Source organism: Perognathus longimembris, chromosome 6, assembly GCF_023159225.1.
Source record: "Perognathus longimembris pacificus isolate PPM17 chromosome 6, ASM2315922v1, whole genome shotgun sequence".
Classification (NCBI taxonomy): Eukaryota; Metazoa; Chordata; class Mammalia; order Rodentia; family Heteromyidae; genus Perognathus; species Perognathus longimembris.
This window is the reverse complement of record NC_063166.1, coordinates 76,289,856-76,308,200: the sequence shown is the minus strand read 5'-3', so window position 1 is coordinate 76,308,200 and position 18,345 is coordinate 76,289,856. Positions and strand designations below refer to the sequence as shown.

Below are 18,345 nucleotides of genomic sequence, written 5' to 3'. Positions count from 1 at the left end.
TATTTGTTTTTCTTTTTGCCATTCCTAGGGCTTGAACTCAAGGCCTGGGCACTGCCCCTGAGCTTCTTTTGCTCAAGGCTAGCACTCTGCCACTTAAGCTACAGCCCCACTTCTGGCTTTTTGTTTATGTGGTACTGAGGAATGGAACCCAGGGCTTCATGCATGTTAGGCGAGCACTCTACCACTAAGACACACACACTCCTAGCCCCAATATTTTTTTAACTGTATTTTTTTTTGGTCTTTTCTTTTTTGGGATTGAATCCATAACGTTACACTTGCTAGGCAAGCACTTCACCACTAAGCTATATCCCAGCCCCCTAAATGCAAATTTTTAAGATAAATCACCTACTCACTCCCTTCAGTTCACAAGAGTCTAACTGGAAAGGCTCAAGTCTGGGAAAAGAACTTTGTATTAGTCTTCTACTTCCTGCTTCCATTAGCTCAACAAGCCTGGGAAGGACCAAGGTAGAACAGCTGATCTGTCTGTCTCTCTTGGACATGTGGTGAGCTATAAAGATCATGGCATTATAGTCACTAAGTCTCACAGAGAGAGAAGCACAGCACGGCAAGACGTTGGTAAATGGGTACTTGACTACTGTGACTGTCATCCTTCCTCCTTCCACTTCCTCTGGTGGGACAAAAGCACTGAAAAGCAAGCGTGAGGGCCTGAGCTCTAACATTGGTACTGGCAAAATCAAATCAAATCAACAAAGCTAAACTTAAAGGTATTGCTAAGTGGTAGGATAACATGCACAATGCCAAGCACCCCCTCCCCCCCAAATAGAGCAGCTCCCAAAAAAGCTGTAAAATATGATTACTATTTACTTTTACACATGAAGTAACTTTCTCCAAAATCAACTCTACCCAACAATTATTATTTTTACTTTTTGTTAAATGTCTTGGTTAGGACAGTTTAAGCTATTGAAAGCTTCAAAACAATATTCAGAGTTGCATGCTACACCAATTCTGGTTAAGGTCCACTAAGAAATCTGAGGAAGAAAAGTTACTACGTTGAGATGTTTTGCTGACATCAGTCTTACCTGAATTTTGCCAAATATGAGGCATCCAATCTCCCAACTAAATAAATAATGGCACTGATCTAGTGTTGCTATACTTACTTAAGATTCATTTAAAAATAAATAAAGAATAAATAAAGGAATAAATAAAGAATAAATAAAGAAATAAATAAAGGGCTTGGTGACTTGGGATAGAATTTAACACATAACCTATCACAGAGCTCCCTCTGCTGGCCAGAGAAAAAACAATGACTCCCAACTACAACCTATCAGGATCACTTGGAACATGCTGCTCAGTTCTTGGGGACAAACAAGGTTTTCCTAGATATCTTATTCAAAAGGGAAAAAATGAAAAACATAGATGAATGCTTGCTAACATGGCTTAGGCCCTGGGTTCAATTCCCAGCACAAGGGAGCGGGGACAGAAGTAGTGTGGAGCATGGTTTACTTCTTATTCTTGCAAGTGTTCTTGGTAAAGCAAGTGTGTATGTGTGTGTGTGTATCTGAAACATGGCTCTCAGATATAACAATATCATCATCCACCGGAGGCATGTCCCCCTTGACATCTGCTTTCCTTTTGGAACTCCTAAGAGCATGTAGAGGAGCTAATTATTGAAACCAGCAAGGAGAGACAAATCACTACAGGCTGAGACCATAACATGAGCCTTAGTTTGGACAATCAACATAAATGAGCTCTGTGGAAGCAGCATGATTTAATGGTTAAGAACATTCGCTCTGCAATCAAGCATATCTGGGTTCAAATCTTGACTTTTCTATTACATGTTATATAATCAGAAACAAGCTACTTAATCTCTCTAACCCAGTTTCAACTGCTGTAAAACAGTGATTATATATATTTGCCACATAGCCTGGCTATGATGATTAAAATAATGTGAAATGTTTATAAAAGATTAAACACAAAGACTGGTATATATTGTTTACTCACTAATTACTATTAATAGTGTTAACTTCCATCCTACTTAGTATAATAATAATGTCTCAAAAACACATACACAAACTAAAGACATCCCTAGAATCTAATCAGAAGACAGCACAAGTTTTACTACTAGCTTCCAGAAGTTTTCTATTATAAAATCAGTGCCTGGAAGCACAGACAACCAAAACACATCAGACATTCAGTAGAATGACAACAGCTCAGTCTCTACCACTTACTAGACATAGGAGCATGAAGAAGGAACAACCTGGAGAGCTTGCAGTTCCCCACTCTATCACTACTAGCCATGGGACCATGAAGAAGGAACACCCTCTCTGAAGCTTTTCCCTTACAGAGAAAGTGCAGAAATGTCACCTCAGTAGATTAATTTATAATAAAACTGACTGCCAAAAGTAATCCAAACACATTAGCACTACAGACAAACATTTGTGTGATGCTTTTCAGGTAATGCCTTAACATTTAAAAATTAAAATGCTGAACAAATAAAAAAGACTAAGTGTTAAATTTAAGAAACTAGAATGACAAAATAAATTCAAATAGAAAGGAACAAAACATCATTATCTGTGGAAAAATGAGAGGAATATATAGCTGAGGGGACAAACAGTGACCACTTCTTCTATACAATGGATGGTGCACATTTGTTACTGTACTCCATTTATCATTTTAAATATTTCATGAAAAACAAAAACATCTGACAAAGCAGCAAAAGACCTAGAAATATCAACTAGTGGAAAAAATATACCTATTGCTAGTGAAAGTATACATTATTTGGAGGGGAAGGGAGCAATGTGGAAGATTCTAAGTATAAGCCAAAGTGCCCATACCATGAGACCCAGCAAATCCCATTTCTCAAAATATATTCATGTACCTCTACTAAAAGATAAGTTTGAAACAAAAAAACCAACAGTATAGTATGTAAGGACACGTCATCCAAAAACACACAAAAATTCCATTTAAAAAGCAGTAAGGGCTGGGAATATGGCTTAGCGGTAGTGTACATGCCTATCATATTCTATTCAAGACAGCATCAGCTGCCAGGAATACTTAAAGACTTGCTTTCTTTCCCTCCAGCCCTTTTTCCTTCTTTTTCTCTTTTCAGTACTTATTCTATACATATATTTCCTTTTTATATTTACAAAACTATAATCATGCTATAATTTTCACTCAGCTGTTTCCTCAATTCACTAAGTATTCCTCACAACAGGATTCTTTGTTTTCCCATGTAAAGTACTTCATCCTTGGGATATGCCATAATTAATCTGACCAATCATTCATCACTAAACATTTAAATTAATCCATTTTTTAAATTATAAATATTATGATTGAGGGGCTGGGAATATGGCCTAGTGGTAGAGTGCTTGCCTCATGTATATGAGGCATTCATATACAAAGCTAAACTTAAAGGCATATATATGAGGCATTCATATACATGAGGCAAGCACTGGGTTCAATTCCTCAGCACCAAATACACAGAAAAGGCCAGAAGTGGCACTGTGGCTCAAGTGGTAGAAAGTGCTAACCTTGAGCAAAAAGAAGCCAGGGGCAGGGCTCAGGCCCTGAATTCAAACTCCAGGACTGGCCAAAAAAAAAAAAAGTATTATGCTTGGGAATATTCTTAAATATATCGTGTGAGTGTGTGTGTGTGTGTGTGTGTGTGTGTATGTGTGTATTCAATATAAATACAATTATTTTCTTGAACCAAATTCCTAGAAATAGAATTTACTAAACCAAAGGTTTGAACTTTTCAAACTCTTGAAACATTCCCAAAAATTTTTACCAATTTAAGCATCTACCAACATTGCTACCACTTCTTCACCATTTATAAAATTGAAATCAGAAGCCAGCTAATGAGCCTGGGTCTCCCAGAGAAAAAGAGAAAACATTTTCCATTTGAAAACAAGAGGCTGACAATAAACATACAGTCCTTAATGGGGAAGATGAAGACTGGAGAAGCCTGAGCAGCCTGCCGCTAGCTGTCCATCCCAAACACAGAGAGCCAACCTGGGTTCCCTGGCCTCATCTAGCTTGTGCCCAGCACCTTCTTTACTCCACTCCCTGTGCTGGGACACCTCTGCCCACTCTGCAGGATGGCAATCTTGTTGCCTTTTCCCTCTAGGCATTTTTCAGTGAGGCCTGTCTGAGTTCTGTTCTGACAACACCCTGAGGTTATTCCCCTGTTAGAGCTCACTTCATATGCTGAGCTGTAATTAGTGGTCTTTTCCAAGACTAGACAATCAGTTCATTCAGGGCAAAGACTGCTTCCTTCATTCTATGCTGTCCTTAGCATCTAGCAAAGTACTTCAGAAACAGTAGGCACTGAAGAAAAATCTACTGAATAAACTAATCACAAAGGAACTAAAACAGCAACCTCTTTCTCTGTCACAAGCCTGAGAACCAGTACTTTAGGCCTTGTGGGTTATATGTTCCCTCTTACAACTACTTAATTCTGCCTATTAGCACACAAAAAAGCCATAGACAACATCACATAAGTGAATGGCCATGCCTACATTCCAATCAAAGTCTATTACCAACAGCAGGCACCAGGCCAGAATTGGCCAAGGACCACAGTTGGCTGATCCCTGGTTAAGAGGAAGGTACAGGGCTGGGGATATGGCCTAGTGGCAAGAGTGCTTGCCTCGTCTACATGAGGCCCTGGGTTCAATTCCCCAGCACCACATATACAGAAAATGGCCAGAAGTGGCGCTGTGGCTCAAGTGGCAGAGTGCTAGCCTTGAGCAAAAAGAAGCTAGGGACAGTGCTCAGGCCCTGAGTCCAAGGCCCAGGACTGGCCAAAAAAAAAAAAAGAGGAAGGTACATTAAACTGTTGTTGTTGTTTAAAAAAAAAAAAAAGCCAGGAGGGAGAGATGTTGTTCAGTGATAGAATAATTGTCTGGTCTACAAGTCCTGGGGTTAGATGCCTAGCAATGTTAAAGAGAGGGAGGGAGGGAGGGAGGGAGGGAGGGAGGGAGGGAGGGAGGGAGGGAGGGAGGGAGGGAGAGAGGGAGGGAGGGAGGGAGGGAGGGAGGGAGGGAGGGAAGGGAGGAAGGGAGGGAGGGAGGGAGGAGAAGAAAGAGGGAGGGAAGGGAGGGAGGGAGGGAGGGAGGAAGGTTAACAACAAAAAAGATAATGAAAGACTTGGTGCATTAAACCTATGTTTAGCTAAATTGTACCTTCCAACTTTGATTATTATCATTTTGTACTCCCCAATTCCTTTCCTCTGAAAAATTGGTGTGTAATGTTCAAAATAAAGGGAAAGTCAATAGCTGCCTCAAGATGAAAGCTGAGACACAAGGTATGAGGCCTAGAGGCAAAAAGGACCAGCTAGATATGAAAAGAAGCAGAGAGGGAGGCATGGTGATAGGGCCCGCAATCCCAGCTCCATGGGAGGTGAGGCAGGAGGGTCGCTTGAGCCCAGGTGTTCAGGGACCTTACGGGACAGAATAAGATCCCCATCTCAGTAAGAAAGGAAAAGAGCAGAATGGATACTTCTGAAGGGACTTTATAGAATTTTAAACTTAGATACCCATCCTTGTGACTACTGAATGCTGGTAAACCTTGGCTAGATACCAAACTATCTTGAAAATTCGGTATGTACAATATTTAGGATTTCAAAATGGTATCTATATATTTGCCTCCATGGATGACAACATTCAATGAGAGAATACCTGTTTGGGTTCAAAAGCCTTCTTGCCTCTTCCTCCACATGCCAGCCTTTCCCCACTCAGCCCTCCAATGTAAAGCCTCCTTTGGTTGAGGCAACAGAAAGGCTAAGCCTGCATGAACCACAAGAAACCATCTTTTCTGGAATGTGTATGCTTTGTCTGAGGAGTTAGTCTACTTCATCAGAGAGCCTTACTTTTCATAGTCCCTTCCTCTTCCTCATCCTCTGCGTTGATCACCATGGTACCCAGCTGTGATGGCAACGTGTCCCCGTGCTCAATCATGGTATTGGCTCCATCGCTCATGGTGCTGGCTACTCGGACAGTGCCTATCTCATCACCTGCTGCTCGGACCATCGTGCCAGAATCCACTTCATCTTCCTCCTGCAAAATGACAAAACTTCAAACTGGACCTACTTTGAGCAAAACACCTTGTAAGTTTCCTGAATTACTATTTCTCAGTGCAATGTTTCTGGATTTCATATGTCTTCAGGTTTTAAACTTACTTAATAGGACTGAAAATACTATTTCATCAAAGAAAATTACAATTCACCCATGTGGGAAAACATATGTAACCTTAAAACCGAACTTCTTTTACCACCCATCTCACTTCTTTATTTTCTTTTCTGGTGCTGGGGATTAAGCCCAGGACATTGTACTTGCTAGGCAAGCACTATGCCACTGAACTATATCCTAGTCCCTCCTCTCCTTTTCTTTTCTTTTTTGGCCAGTCCTGGGGCTTGAACTCAGGGCCTGAGCACTGTCCCTTGCTTCTTTTTTCTCAAGGCTAGTACTCTACCTCTGGAGCCATGGCACCTCCTCCGGCTTTTCCTGATTATATGGAATCCAACCCAAGGCTTTGTGCATGCCAGGCAAGCACTCTACCACTAAGCCACATTCCCAGCCCAACTCCTTACTTCTTATTAGACTTTGGCAAAACAGATCTAAGCAGCTCATATAAGCACCCTTACAATCTCAAGATTGTCAGTCTATAAGTGTAAAGTGTATACATCTGAGTATAGGTCCTAGATTCACCGGAAAGGGCTTAGAAAACCTGTCTTGAATAAAGTTGAATTCAGGAGTTGGAGGCATGCATAGCTTAGTTGGTAGAGTACTAGCCAACGGGCAGAAGCATCAGGTAGAGAGTTCAACAACAGGTAGAGAGTTAGACAACAACAACAAAAAGTTAGCTTCAATAAAAGATATGGTGGCAAGAGTAAAATGTAAGTGTTTTAGGAAGCACTGTGGCAACAAGTTTACCAAGCTTCAATGAACCTGGATATAGGTCAGGGCACAGTCCTTCAAGAAGAATCTCCAGTTGCAAGCTAATCCAGAATCATCTATTTATCTTACAGTCTCGGCTATTGGGAACTAACAAGCATTCATGCCTGAGCCCCACAGCACTGCCTGCCACTCACTGAATTTTCTTCATCGTCCTGGTCCACTTCCCGCTGCTGGGCTTCCTGGCGTTTCAGTTTCACATCCATGGCTTCATTAATTAAATCTCGTAATATTGACACTCCTTTGGCACTCTTTACAAAGGGATGCTAAAACAGTAAAGAGGAAAACGCTGGAGACAATTTATAATTTAACAGAGTACAGAAGACATACTAGGTACTTAATAAAATGTGAATTGATCAATGACTATAAGCTTTCTCTTTATATATCATTCTGAACAGAGAGATTGTACATTCAGGCTTTGCTCTTTTTTTTTGTACTCCTTGGCATACCTATATCATTTCTCTCCATCTAATCTAAAATTCTCAGAACTCCCTACACGAAGTTTTCTAAATGCTTCAAGAACACACACAGCAGGTGATGAGGGATGGAGACACTAGCTAGCCATCCTGCAAAACATGAAACAGTCCTGAAAATTTTATATATTTTTCAAATGACTCAGACTACCTATTACACTATAATAAATAATACTGGGTTTTTTCTAAGAGATATGCAGAGTCCATTTATTTGGGAGGTAATTTAGGAGAGGGGGACTTAAATGAAATAAAAGCATTGTTTAGAGATCACTGCATATATACTCACCTCATTTATTCAAGTCAATGCATTATAGACCCAACCACATACTGAGGTAAAGTAGATTTTAGTGCAAAAATAGTGTCTACATTAGCTGAGTGCTGATAAGTCTGTGATCTTAGACAAGCAACTAAATAGGGATCCACACTTCAAACCTGGGTAGTATGACCTTTGAAGCCAAGCCTCTAGCTATCTGCCAAATCCTATCCATCCTTCAAGGCCTAGACACAGACACACCCTCCCTCCAAGAAAACACTTCCAGTGTCTCCAACCAATGTAGCCTCCTCCTACTCTGAATAGCAGCACACCACCAGCACTGATGTTATATTTCCTCCTCAAAACTGGGTAGACCTGATGGCATTCCTACTTTTGGAACAAGAAAGACTCAGGTTTTTGCTAGGCATGATGGTACAAGCCTGTAATTTCACTATTACAAGTTCCAGACTAGCACAGGATACATATGTTAGGGAGGAAGGGAGAGAAAGAAAGAAAGCAGGCCATCAGAACAAGGTTCTGCCACTGGCCACCCTACTATCAGCTGAACAATTCTAAGTGGATTAACTTAACCAGTTTTTCTCACCTATAAAACGAACATGACAGCCACCTCTCAAAGGGTTTACCTGATTACACAGACTCAGCACACACACGAAATTCCCTTTCTCTAATCCCACATGGCCCTATATTTTCTTACATTAGTGCTATGTTCAATGAGTTAAGATTATTTTCTATGTCTTTCCTGCTCAAATAGATTTATTACAAGCAGGTGACTTAACAGCATCTTCTGGTGAGTCTGTGCATGAAATAAGAGAAGCAGCCTCACAGGGTGACTCATACCTGTAGGAGCTGAGTGGCTGTGGCTCTCTGCTCAGGGCTTTTTACAAGACACTGCTTCACAAAATCCATGAAGTTATCTGACCACAGTTCTGGCTTGCGGAATGTGGGAGGAGGGTTTGTAGGAATCATGAAGATTGCCTGGTCAAAAGAAACAAAACAGATTTGGTAAAATAAAATGGGCTGGGAATACCTAGTGGCAAGAGTGCTTGCCTCCTATACATGAAGCCCTGGGTTCAATTCCCCAGCACCACATATACAGAAAACGGCCAGAAGTGGCGCTGTGGCTCAAGTGGCAGAGTGCTAGCCTTGAGCAAAAAGAGAAGCCAGGGACAGTGCTCAGGCCCTGAGTCCCAGGCCCAGGACTGGCAAAAAAATAAATAAATAAAATTTAAAAAATAAAATAAAATAAATGCCCCAATACAAACATGATGAGAATTGTATCTGAAGTTTTTAAAATGACTTTTCTCTAAGAAGCCTAAGAGTTAGGTACCCATGGCTCATGACTGTCATTCTAGCTACTCAGGAGGCTGAGATCTGAGGATCATGGTTCAAAGCCAGCCCAAGCAAGAAAGTAAATGAGACTCCTTATCTACAATTAACCACCAAAAATGCCAGGAGTGGTAGAGCACTAGCCTTAAGGTAAAAAAGCTTAGGGGCAGCACTTAGGCTCTGAGTTTAAGCCCCAGGACCAGCTCTCTCTCTCTCTCTCTCTCTCTCTCTCTGTCTCTCTGTGTCTCTCTCGCTCTCTCGCTCTCACTCTCTCTCATATACACACTCACACCAAACAACATTGCATTAAACAACTTAAATTGCATCTTATGAATCTAAAAATATACCAGTAAATCCTCTACTCTTCCTCATTTTGCCCAGCAAAAAAGAGGAGAGTTTGTCTTGGGCACATGAATGTTTTTAAAAACAACTCAAAGCTTTAATGGGAAAAGAGATTTCTCCGGGAGGTATAGAGAGGAAGGCAAGGCCAGGGTCTTACAACAGTGGTATAAAAAAGGGTTCTTCAGTAAGCAGTCTCAGAACTCCTGAAGGTGTCAACAGTGAGACAGGTTCAGTAGAGATGCTGCCTATGAGTCCATAGCACACTGAAATAGATGGGAAGATGCTATAAAGAAGACAATAAGTACTTATCACTGGCTAATGTTATGGTAAAGCATGGATGTAAAAACTATTTTAAATATATATATATATGCATATGTATGTACACATAAAAAACTAAGAACTTCTCTAGCCTATGTCCTGCCAGGAGACTATTAAGATATGATCTCTGATCAACTGATCACATATACTAGTGAAACCAGTAGACACTGGGGTCTGGTGATCTGATCACAGTTATGACCTCAATGTCCCACAATGTGACAGTAATTAGAGGTGGGAACTTCAGATGATTAAAACACAGGGCCCAGCATTTGTAGATGGGATTCCTGAAGCCCTTGTAAAAGAATTTCTCTCCTCTACTCATCTGCTATGTGAGGGCCTCAACAGTCTGACTACAGAGGAACACGACCTCACTAGACACTGATCTGCTGGTTTCTTGATCTTGTACTTACTGGCCTGTAGAACTGTGAGAAAAAAGGTATGAATATGTGTGTGTGCATGTGTGCGTGTGTGTGTGTATGTGTCCCTGAGCTTTTTTGCTCAAGGTTAGCACTCTACCACTTGAACCATAGCTCCATTTCTGGCTTTTTTCAGTAGTGCCCAGGCTGACATAAAACTGTGATTCTCAACCTCAGCCTCTTAAGTAGCTAGGATTACAGGTGTCAGCCATCAGCAGCCAGCTTAAATTTATAAATTAAAAAAAATTCACAATTATACCTACATTAATTAATAATGGAAGAGCTTCATCTATGGGAACACATCAATTACATAACCATCAGTTCACTTACTATTTGGAATGTAACCAAGTAAACCACTGCACTAACTCTGTAGTGCTGATGACTATCCACACCCTTACCCTCATTGGATGTATATCGGCATACGGGGGCTTTCCTTCAGCCATCTCTATGGCAGTTATTCCCAGAGACCAGATGTCTGCCACACAGTTGTACCCGATTTCCTGAATCACTTCAGGGGCCATCCAAAATGGTGTTCCTATCACTGTATTCCGCTTGGCCATTGTATCCTAAAGTGGAAAGGGGAGAGACCAAATCTAGTCATTAAAACTATTGAACAAAAGAGACTTTTTACTTGTGGTCAGTCATGGGGCTTCAACTCAGATCTAGGTGCTGTTCTTGAGCTCTTTTGCTCAAGGCTACCACCATCACTTTGAGCCACAGCTCCACTTCCTGTTTTTTGGTTGTTAATTGGAGATAAGAGTCTCGTGGACTTTGGTTGCTAATTGGAGATTAAATTCTCATGGACTTTCCTGCCTGGGCTGGCTTTGAACCATGATCCTTAGATCTAGCTTCCTGGGTGGCTAAGATTACAGGCATGAGCCACCAGCACATTTATAGAAAAGAGACCTTATATTATTATAGAAAAGAGACTTTTCTATAATAAAAAATATTGTACACTAGAAATATATATATATAAACAATACTGGGCTGGGAATGTGGCCTAGTGGTAGAGCGCTTGCCTTGTATACAGAAGCCCTGGGTTCTTTTCCTCAGCACCACATATATAGAAAAAGCCAGAAGTGCAGCTGTGGCTCAAGTGGTAAAATGCTAGCATGGAGCAAAAAGAAGCCAGGGACAGTGCTCAGGCCCTGAGTTCAAGCCCCAGGACTGGCAAAAAAAAAAAAAAATCCTAAAGGCAATACAGAAGAAATATAAATACCAAGAAACATAAAAAGATTAATTAATAGGACTCAATTAGTTATTAAGACTAATCGAGATTGTTATTTTTTGTAACCAGTAAGTAGTACTGATAAAAGCACTAAAAAATCAGGAGCCAAAATACAAGATCTCTGTAATATAAACTAGTACAACTGTTTTAGTACTGGCAATATTTATTAAATTTTTAAATGCTCATATCCTCTAATCCAAATACATTTCTAATTTTAGAACCAGTCCTGGGACTTGAACTGAGGCTTGGCCACTGTCCCTGAGCTGTTTTGCTCATGGCTAGCACTGTACCACCTGAGCTACATCTCCACTTCTGGCTTTTATTGGAGATAAGAACCTCACAGACTTTCTTACATGGGCTGATTTCAAACTACAAACTAAGATCCTCAAATCTCAGCCTTTTGAATTGCTAGGATCCCAGGTGTGAGCCACTGGTGCTCAGCAACAAATACATTTCTAAAACTGTGTCTAGCACACCAGTGCCAGAAGACAGATGCACAAAATTACAGAAATGCTCAAAAGGGAGCCAGGCATCTATAGTCCCAACTACCCTAGAAGCTGAGGCAGGAGGATCGCTTAAGTGAACCCAAGAGTTTGTTAGGCTTGATGGAGCCAGGACAGTAATCCCAGGCTTGGGAAGCAGAGATAGGAGCATTTTGAGTTCAAGGCCAGCCTGAGATGCATAGGAAGACATTGTCAAATGGGAGAGAAAAAGAGAAACTCCCAGTCTCCCATTATCTTAAATTGCTGTCTGACCTTCTGAACATTTTCCTGCCCTTGGTTTTGTAAAATTACAATATGTCTCTCAAAAAGCAAATGGTATAAAAACTTAGATGCCCCACACTGGTGGCTTATGCCTATAATCCCAGCTACTCAGGAGGCTGAGAACTGAGGATCATGGTTTAAGGCCAACCTGGGCTGTTATCTCCACTAAATTACCCCCCAAAAAAGCTGCAAGTGGAGCTGTGGTTTAAGTGGTAGAGTGATAGCCTTGAGCAAAAAAGGGTCAAAGAGAATACCCAGACCCTGAGTTTGAGTCCCAGGACTGGAAAAAAAGTTAATGTTGAACTTTGTGACTGGAACCCTTAGAAAGGACCTGAAAAACAACCTATTAGCTCTTCTGTAACCTATTCATAGATTCCACAACTTTTCTATTAACACAATTAAATTAAGTAATACACTTTAAAAAAGTAATTTTTTTAATTGCCTCCTCCAGGTAGATTTGGAAGTTTCAAAAAAAAAGCAGCAAGTTTTTACTTACTGTAAGTTGGCCTGCAACTCCAAAATCTGCAAGTTTTGCATGTCCTTCTGTGTTTAGCAAAATATTTCCTGCTTTGATATCTCGGTGTATTTTTCTCATAAAATGAAGGTATTCCAGACCCTTAAGAGTTGATTGTAATATTGTAGAAATTTCATCTTCTGTTAACTAAAAAGAACAAAAAACCCCCACAAAAAACAAGAAGTCAAATTCTGTTTACAGCACATAGTAGAAAAAAGGGAAAAAGTCATATTCAAACTCCTTTCCTTGACTGTAAACATCCTATTCTCTGATCAGCATCTGACTGCTTATAGTGCCTTCGACATGGTAACTACTACTTGTGGTATTTCTTGACCAGATCTGCCCCGAAACACAAAATTCATGTATAGGCTGACAGTATCTCTACCTGAGTAGTACTTAGCAAGCATCACAAAAAGAAAATGTCAAAATATGTCAAAATCCAATTCTTTATTTTGGGGCTTAGGGTGCAGCTCGATCACAACACTACTTTTCTGGTAAGCATGAGACTTTACTTTCAACCTCCAGTACTGGTCCACTCTATCCTCTCCTCCTCCCTATCCAAACTACTCTGCTCTTCACAGTGTTCTCTCAGTAAAAGGTAACTTCATTATTCATTCTTTACTCATCTCTATCTTCTTGTAATCACATTCAAGTTGCCATCATGTCCTGCCTGCACTATTCTAATAGCTTCTTAACTGGCCTTATTGCCTCTGCCCTTTACCCTCTATAGTGAATGTTTCATTTTAAAATATAAGCCAGGCTGGGAATGTGGCTTAGTGGTAGAGTGCCTGCCTAGCATGCATGAAGCCCTGGGTTCCATTCCTCAGTATTACATAAACAGAAAAAGTCTGAAGTGGTGCTATGGTTCAAGTGGTAGACTGCTAACCTTGAGCAGAGACAGTGCCTAGGCCCTAAGTTCAAATCCCAGGACTGGAAAAATAAAACATAAGCCAAATCTGTTCAAAACCTGCCAATAGCTTTCTAAGTCACATGACACTATCTGACTCCTCATCAGATGTCTCTCCAACTTCTAGCATGTTCTACCTTCTTGTTCCATTCCAGCCACACTGGCTTCCTTGCTGCTACTTGACAAATAGAAGCACATATGCCCTTACCACAACCCTGTTATTTGCTGATCTCTGACTATAGCACCTTCAATCTAATGTCTGTACCATTTGCTACCTTATATCACTTACTTTTCCCAAATGTCATGTCATCAGACAAGCAGAGACTTTTCTTAGTCAACTCCTAAGTCATTCTCTACTCCCTTATCGCACCTGTTTTTCAATGCAGTATATCAGACATACTATGAAATACTGGAGTACCTATTTGTATGATGTCTTCCCTATTAGAAATATGAGTACCATTAAAAATGCCTCTTGTTCCTATTTGTATCTTCAGCACCAAGAAAGCTAGCTGTCACATACTGGATGCTGAATGATGATGGCTAAATGTAGTTGAGAATGCTGGAGACTGGCACAGAAACCAGCTCGGACCAAATGTTGACTCTGTGAAGAGCTATCCCAAGTTTTAAACAAAATCCATCATAAACAGCTACTCTGATGACAAATAGCTCACATTTAGAAGGAAAAGAGCTGTAGAAAAAAGAAAAATGTAGGATTTAGAGAAAGAGTAGCCTTTATTCTTAGGGAGTAATTCTTAAGAATAAGCTATTGAGATTCTCTCAATAGCAATTTCTCAATATTCTCCAACTAGCAAGTACCTTTGAAAGTCTTAGCTCAGCCGTGCACTGGTGGTTCATGCCTGTAATTCTAACTATCTAGGAGGCTAAGATCTAAGGATCACAGCTTGGAGCTAATCCAGACAGGAAAGTCCAACACCCAACAAAAAGCTGGAAGTGGAGGTATGGTTCAAGCAGTAGAGTGCCAGCCTTGGCAAAAAGCTAAGGTCAGATTTGACACTTATTCTTTCCCCCAATAATAAAGAAGTAAAGCAAGCTTTAAAAAGAAAATCACCCGGGGCTGGGGATATGGCCTAGTGGCAAGAGTGCCTGCTTCATATACATGAGGCCCTGGGTTCGATTCCCCAGCACCACATATACGGAAAATGGCCAGAAGTGGTGCTGTGGCTCAAGTGGCAGAGTGCTAGCCTTGAGCGGGAAGAAGCCAGGGACAGTGCTCAGGCCCTGAGTCCAAGGCCCAGGACTGGCCAAAAAAAAAAAAAAAATCACTGGATTTTTTAATATCAGTCAATGTGTTAAAACTGTTACATTAAAAAAGAAGAAAAAGAAATGGCTACATTTAGGAGATAAAAAGTAAATAAGGACATGCAAAGAACCATAGAAAATGGGACATTTCAGTCATCTCTGCAGAGATGATAGAACAAGCAAATGACTAAAAGTCCACAGAAAAGAAGATGGCTCAGCAGCAACCTTCTAGAAGGTAAACTTACCGTCTTATTTCGTAATCGAATGATGTCAGATACAGAACCAGCTCCACAGTACTCCATAACGATCCACAAATCTGTATTCTTAAAGTAACTGCCATAATATTTGACCACATGAGGGCTGGAGAGATACACAATACAAATTAATGGAATGGTCTTCAAACATCTCTATTAACTAATTCAGCTCTTAGTCATCTCAAAAAATCAATTATTCCCAATTAAAACTACAACAAGTGCTCTCCTAACAAAAACATAAAATGTGATAACCAAAGAGTAATAGAGGGCTGGGGATATAGCCTAGTGGCAAGAGTGCCTGCCTCGGATACACGAGGCCCTAGGTTCGATTCCCCAGCACCACATATACAGAAAACGGCCAGAAGCGGCGCTGTGGCTCAAGTGGCAGAGTGCTAGCCTTGAGCGGGAAGAAGCCAGGGACAGTGCTCAGGCCCTGAGTCCAAGGCCCAGGACTGGCCAAAAAAAAAAAAAAAAAAAGTAATAGAAAGTGTAAAAATGGGTGGACACTTTAGAGTTTCAGTTTTACACTTTGCCCTTGGAAATAAATTATAAACATTCAAAAAGAAATAGGTCCCAAGCCTGGTGTGGTCTCATGGGCCTGTCATCCCAGCCATGCAGGAAGCATAAATAGGAGGTTCACAATCCAGGACCAGGCAAGAACTGAAACTTGATTTCAAAAATTAATGAAAATAAAAAGGGCTGGGAATGTGGTCCAAGCAATAAAGCACTTATCTAGCACACACAAAAGCCTGATGAAGCCTCAGGACTTCCAATACAAAAGTAGAAACAAAATGGACACCAACATAAAACTGTCAATAAAAGTGAAAATTCAGATACCATTTAAATGTTCAGCCAACACTAGAGGGTTTATTTAATAAATATATGTCCATATAATGAACATTGTGAATCCATGAAAAATGTTGTAGGGGAGTATTTGGTACTAAGAAAATACTCTGATTTTTTTTTTATAAAAGAGACACGGAAGGATATGCATATCAACAAGTTTTTAACAATGATTTCTCCACAGGGAAAAGTTATTTCCTTCTTTTCCAAAAAGTCAGACATATTTTATAGTAGCAGAAATTATCTATCTATCTATTCAAGATTCATTTGGCTGGGTGCTGGTAGCTCACACCTGTAACCCTAGCTACTCAGGAGGCTGAGATCTGATGACTGCAGTTTGAAGCCAGCCCAGGCAGGAAAGTCTATGAGATTCTTATCTCCAATAAACTACTCAGAAAAAGCTAGAAGTAGCACTGTGGTTCAAGTGGTAGGGCACTAGACTTGAATATAAAGAGGCTCAGGGACAGTGCCCAGGCCCTGAGTTCAAGACCCAGGACCAGCCTCCTCCCCTTCCCCCCAAAAAAAGATTAATTTGGAATTTTAGATTTTTAGTTTCCAAGCTCGAAGATATTAAACAAAAGAGATTAATTTGGAATTTTAGATTTTTAGTTTCCAAGCTCGAAGATTAAACAAAAGATTTCAGAGAGAAGTACAACATCCCAATAAATTAAATAATCTGTCCTCTTGCAAGCTATTGGCTGTAACTAGGTAGGATCAGATGAAACTGCTTAGCAACCAAAGATGCTGAAGCTAGCTTGCCTTTCTTAACTCTTAGAATTTCACATGTCCCTTCATCCTTGCAATGCACACCAATGACAAGGACAGAAGGAAAACACACACACACACACACACACACACACACACAGCACACACACAATATTAAGAATGGGTAGCTAAATCTCTTAAGTTTCAGATGCCCACTGTACTCTCCCCTCAACTCCTGTGGTACTTACTGCCTCTATGAGACAATGTACATCTCTATCTGGACTGGTACTGTCATCTAGATTTCCCTGTACATGCGTATCCTGGTCTGCCTAATTTGTCTATAAACTCCCAGCACACAAGGCATTTGTCCTACAGTGCTTAGAAGGATCTTCAAAATAGCTCTTCATTAATTTTCTAATTTCCTTCATTCATTTCCAAACCCTATGAACAAAGTTCCAGTTTACAAAACATAATGGTTTATATAGAGAAGGAAAAGAAAAACTGCTAATTTAATCTGCTCAATACAATCAAGAAAAATGAGAACCTTATTTAGTAAACAGTAATCACAAATACAGAAGAAAAAGAAGGAAAAAGAGAAAAGAGAATATTTCTGGGCAGACTTCCTGGAAGATAGCCTTACTTGTTCTACCTACAGGTTTTCCCGCCTGTTATCTTAAACTATGCAGGAAGGAAGAGATCAGGAAAGTCATGGTTTAAAGCTAGTCTGGACAAAAAGTTTATGAAGCACTAGATCTCAATAGGAAAAAAAAGGCTAGGTGTAAGGGCACATCCCAAACTGCAGGAGGCATAAATAGGAAAGATAGCTCCAAGCAAAAAGTAAGACTCTATCTTAAAAAGGACCAGGGATAAAAGAGGTAGAGGCATGGCTCAAGACATAGAGGGCCTACCAAGCAAGCATGAAGTACTGAGTTCAAACACTAGTACCACTAAATAATAAATAAACAAAAATAAAGTACACCTCAAGTGTGAAACTTTTTCAACTACATTTCCAACTCCCTAGTGCTGGCATTCCCCTTAACTTTTTCTTTCTAATCTATAGAGTGCTAGATAAAAGCCTGTTCCATCACAGTGACCAACCCCTGTGGTCACAGCGTTTCAGCACATACCACGTGCTTTTCTGTGGTCAACTTTTAGGTCAACTTCCTGCTTTCTGCATTTGACAAACTTAGTTCCTCAAAAATAAAATGCTTAACTACTCTCAGCTTGAATATTTAATATTTAAGGTAAAGGATGCAATAGTAATGCTTAAATAAATTCTTAGCATAGACCAACTTAATATTCTAGGATTTCTAGAGCTAAAAAGCAGTTGAATTTTGTCTACAGAAAAAGTTTCTCAACAGGAAGTAAGAGATCATTATCAAAAAAAAAAAAAAGCCACACCTGTCTCTTCTGCCTAGTTTCTAAAAGGGCTTACCGACACATAAAGTAAAACAGATTCAAAACATTCAAACATTTCCTGGTTTTTTTTCTGAAAAGAATATGCACAGTGATTCCATCAATCTCTTTCTGCAAAATATCTAAGTAAATAAAATCTCTGTGTCCAATTTCAAATAATCACAGAAAGTCAAAACCACATTCTCTCCAAAGGAATCCCCCAAGTCTTTACCTGTCACATTGTTGCATGATAGAGATTTCTTTGATTATCTCCTGCAGGTCTGATTCCACTGGAACTTGCTTAATAGCAACAATCTGACCCGTTTCCTTATGAATAGCTTTGTATACACTGCCATAGGACCTACAATTGAGGAAATGACAACATTTACAAAAGCAAAGCAAGCCAAGAAATACA

The 18,345-nt window shown here is 40.2% G+C and overlaps 1 protein-coding gene across 3 annotated transcripts in view; it reads right to left on the bottom strand.

Moving 5' to 3' along the window:
* Positions 1-18,345, bottom strand: part of Stk4 (serine/threonine kinase 4) — an 80,282-nt gene that overhangs the window by 46,464 nt on the left and 15,473 nt on the right. For all 3 annotated transcript variants that reach the window (XR_007211361.1, XR_007211362.1, XM_048349492.1), the window contains exons 3-9: positions 18,163-18,291; positions 14,979-15,093; positions 12,549-12,713; positions 10,459-10,626; positions 8,496-8,633; positions 7,049-7,177; positions 5,828-6,014 (exon numbers count right to left, since the gene is read on the bottom strand). Coding sequence is in view for 1 of the 3 variants with exons in the window: in XM_048349492.1 (XP_048205449.1) it covers positions 5,828-6,014; positions 7,049-7,177; positions 8,496-8,633; positions 10,459-10,626; positions 12,549-12,713; positions 14,979-15,093; positions 18,163-18,291 (1,031 nt within the window). In the remaining 2 variants the exon portion in view is untranslated. The remainder of the gene's footprint in view (positions 1-5,827; positions 6,015-7,048; positions 7,178-8,495; positions 8,634-10,458; positions 10,627-12,548; positions 12,714-14,978; positions 15,094-18,162; positions 18,292-18,345) is intronic.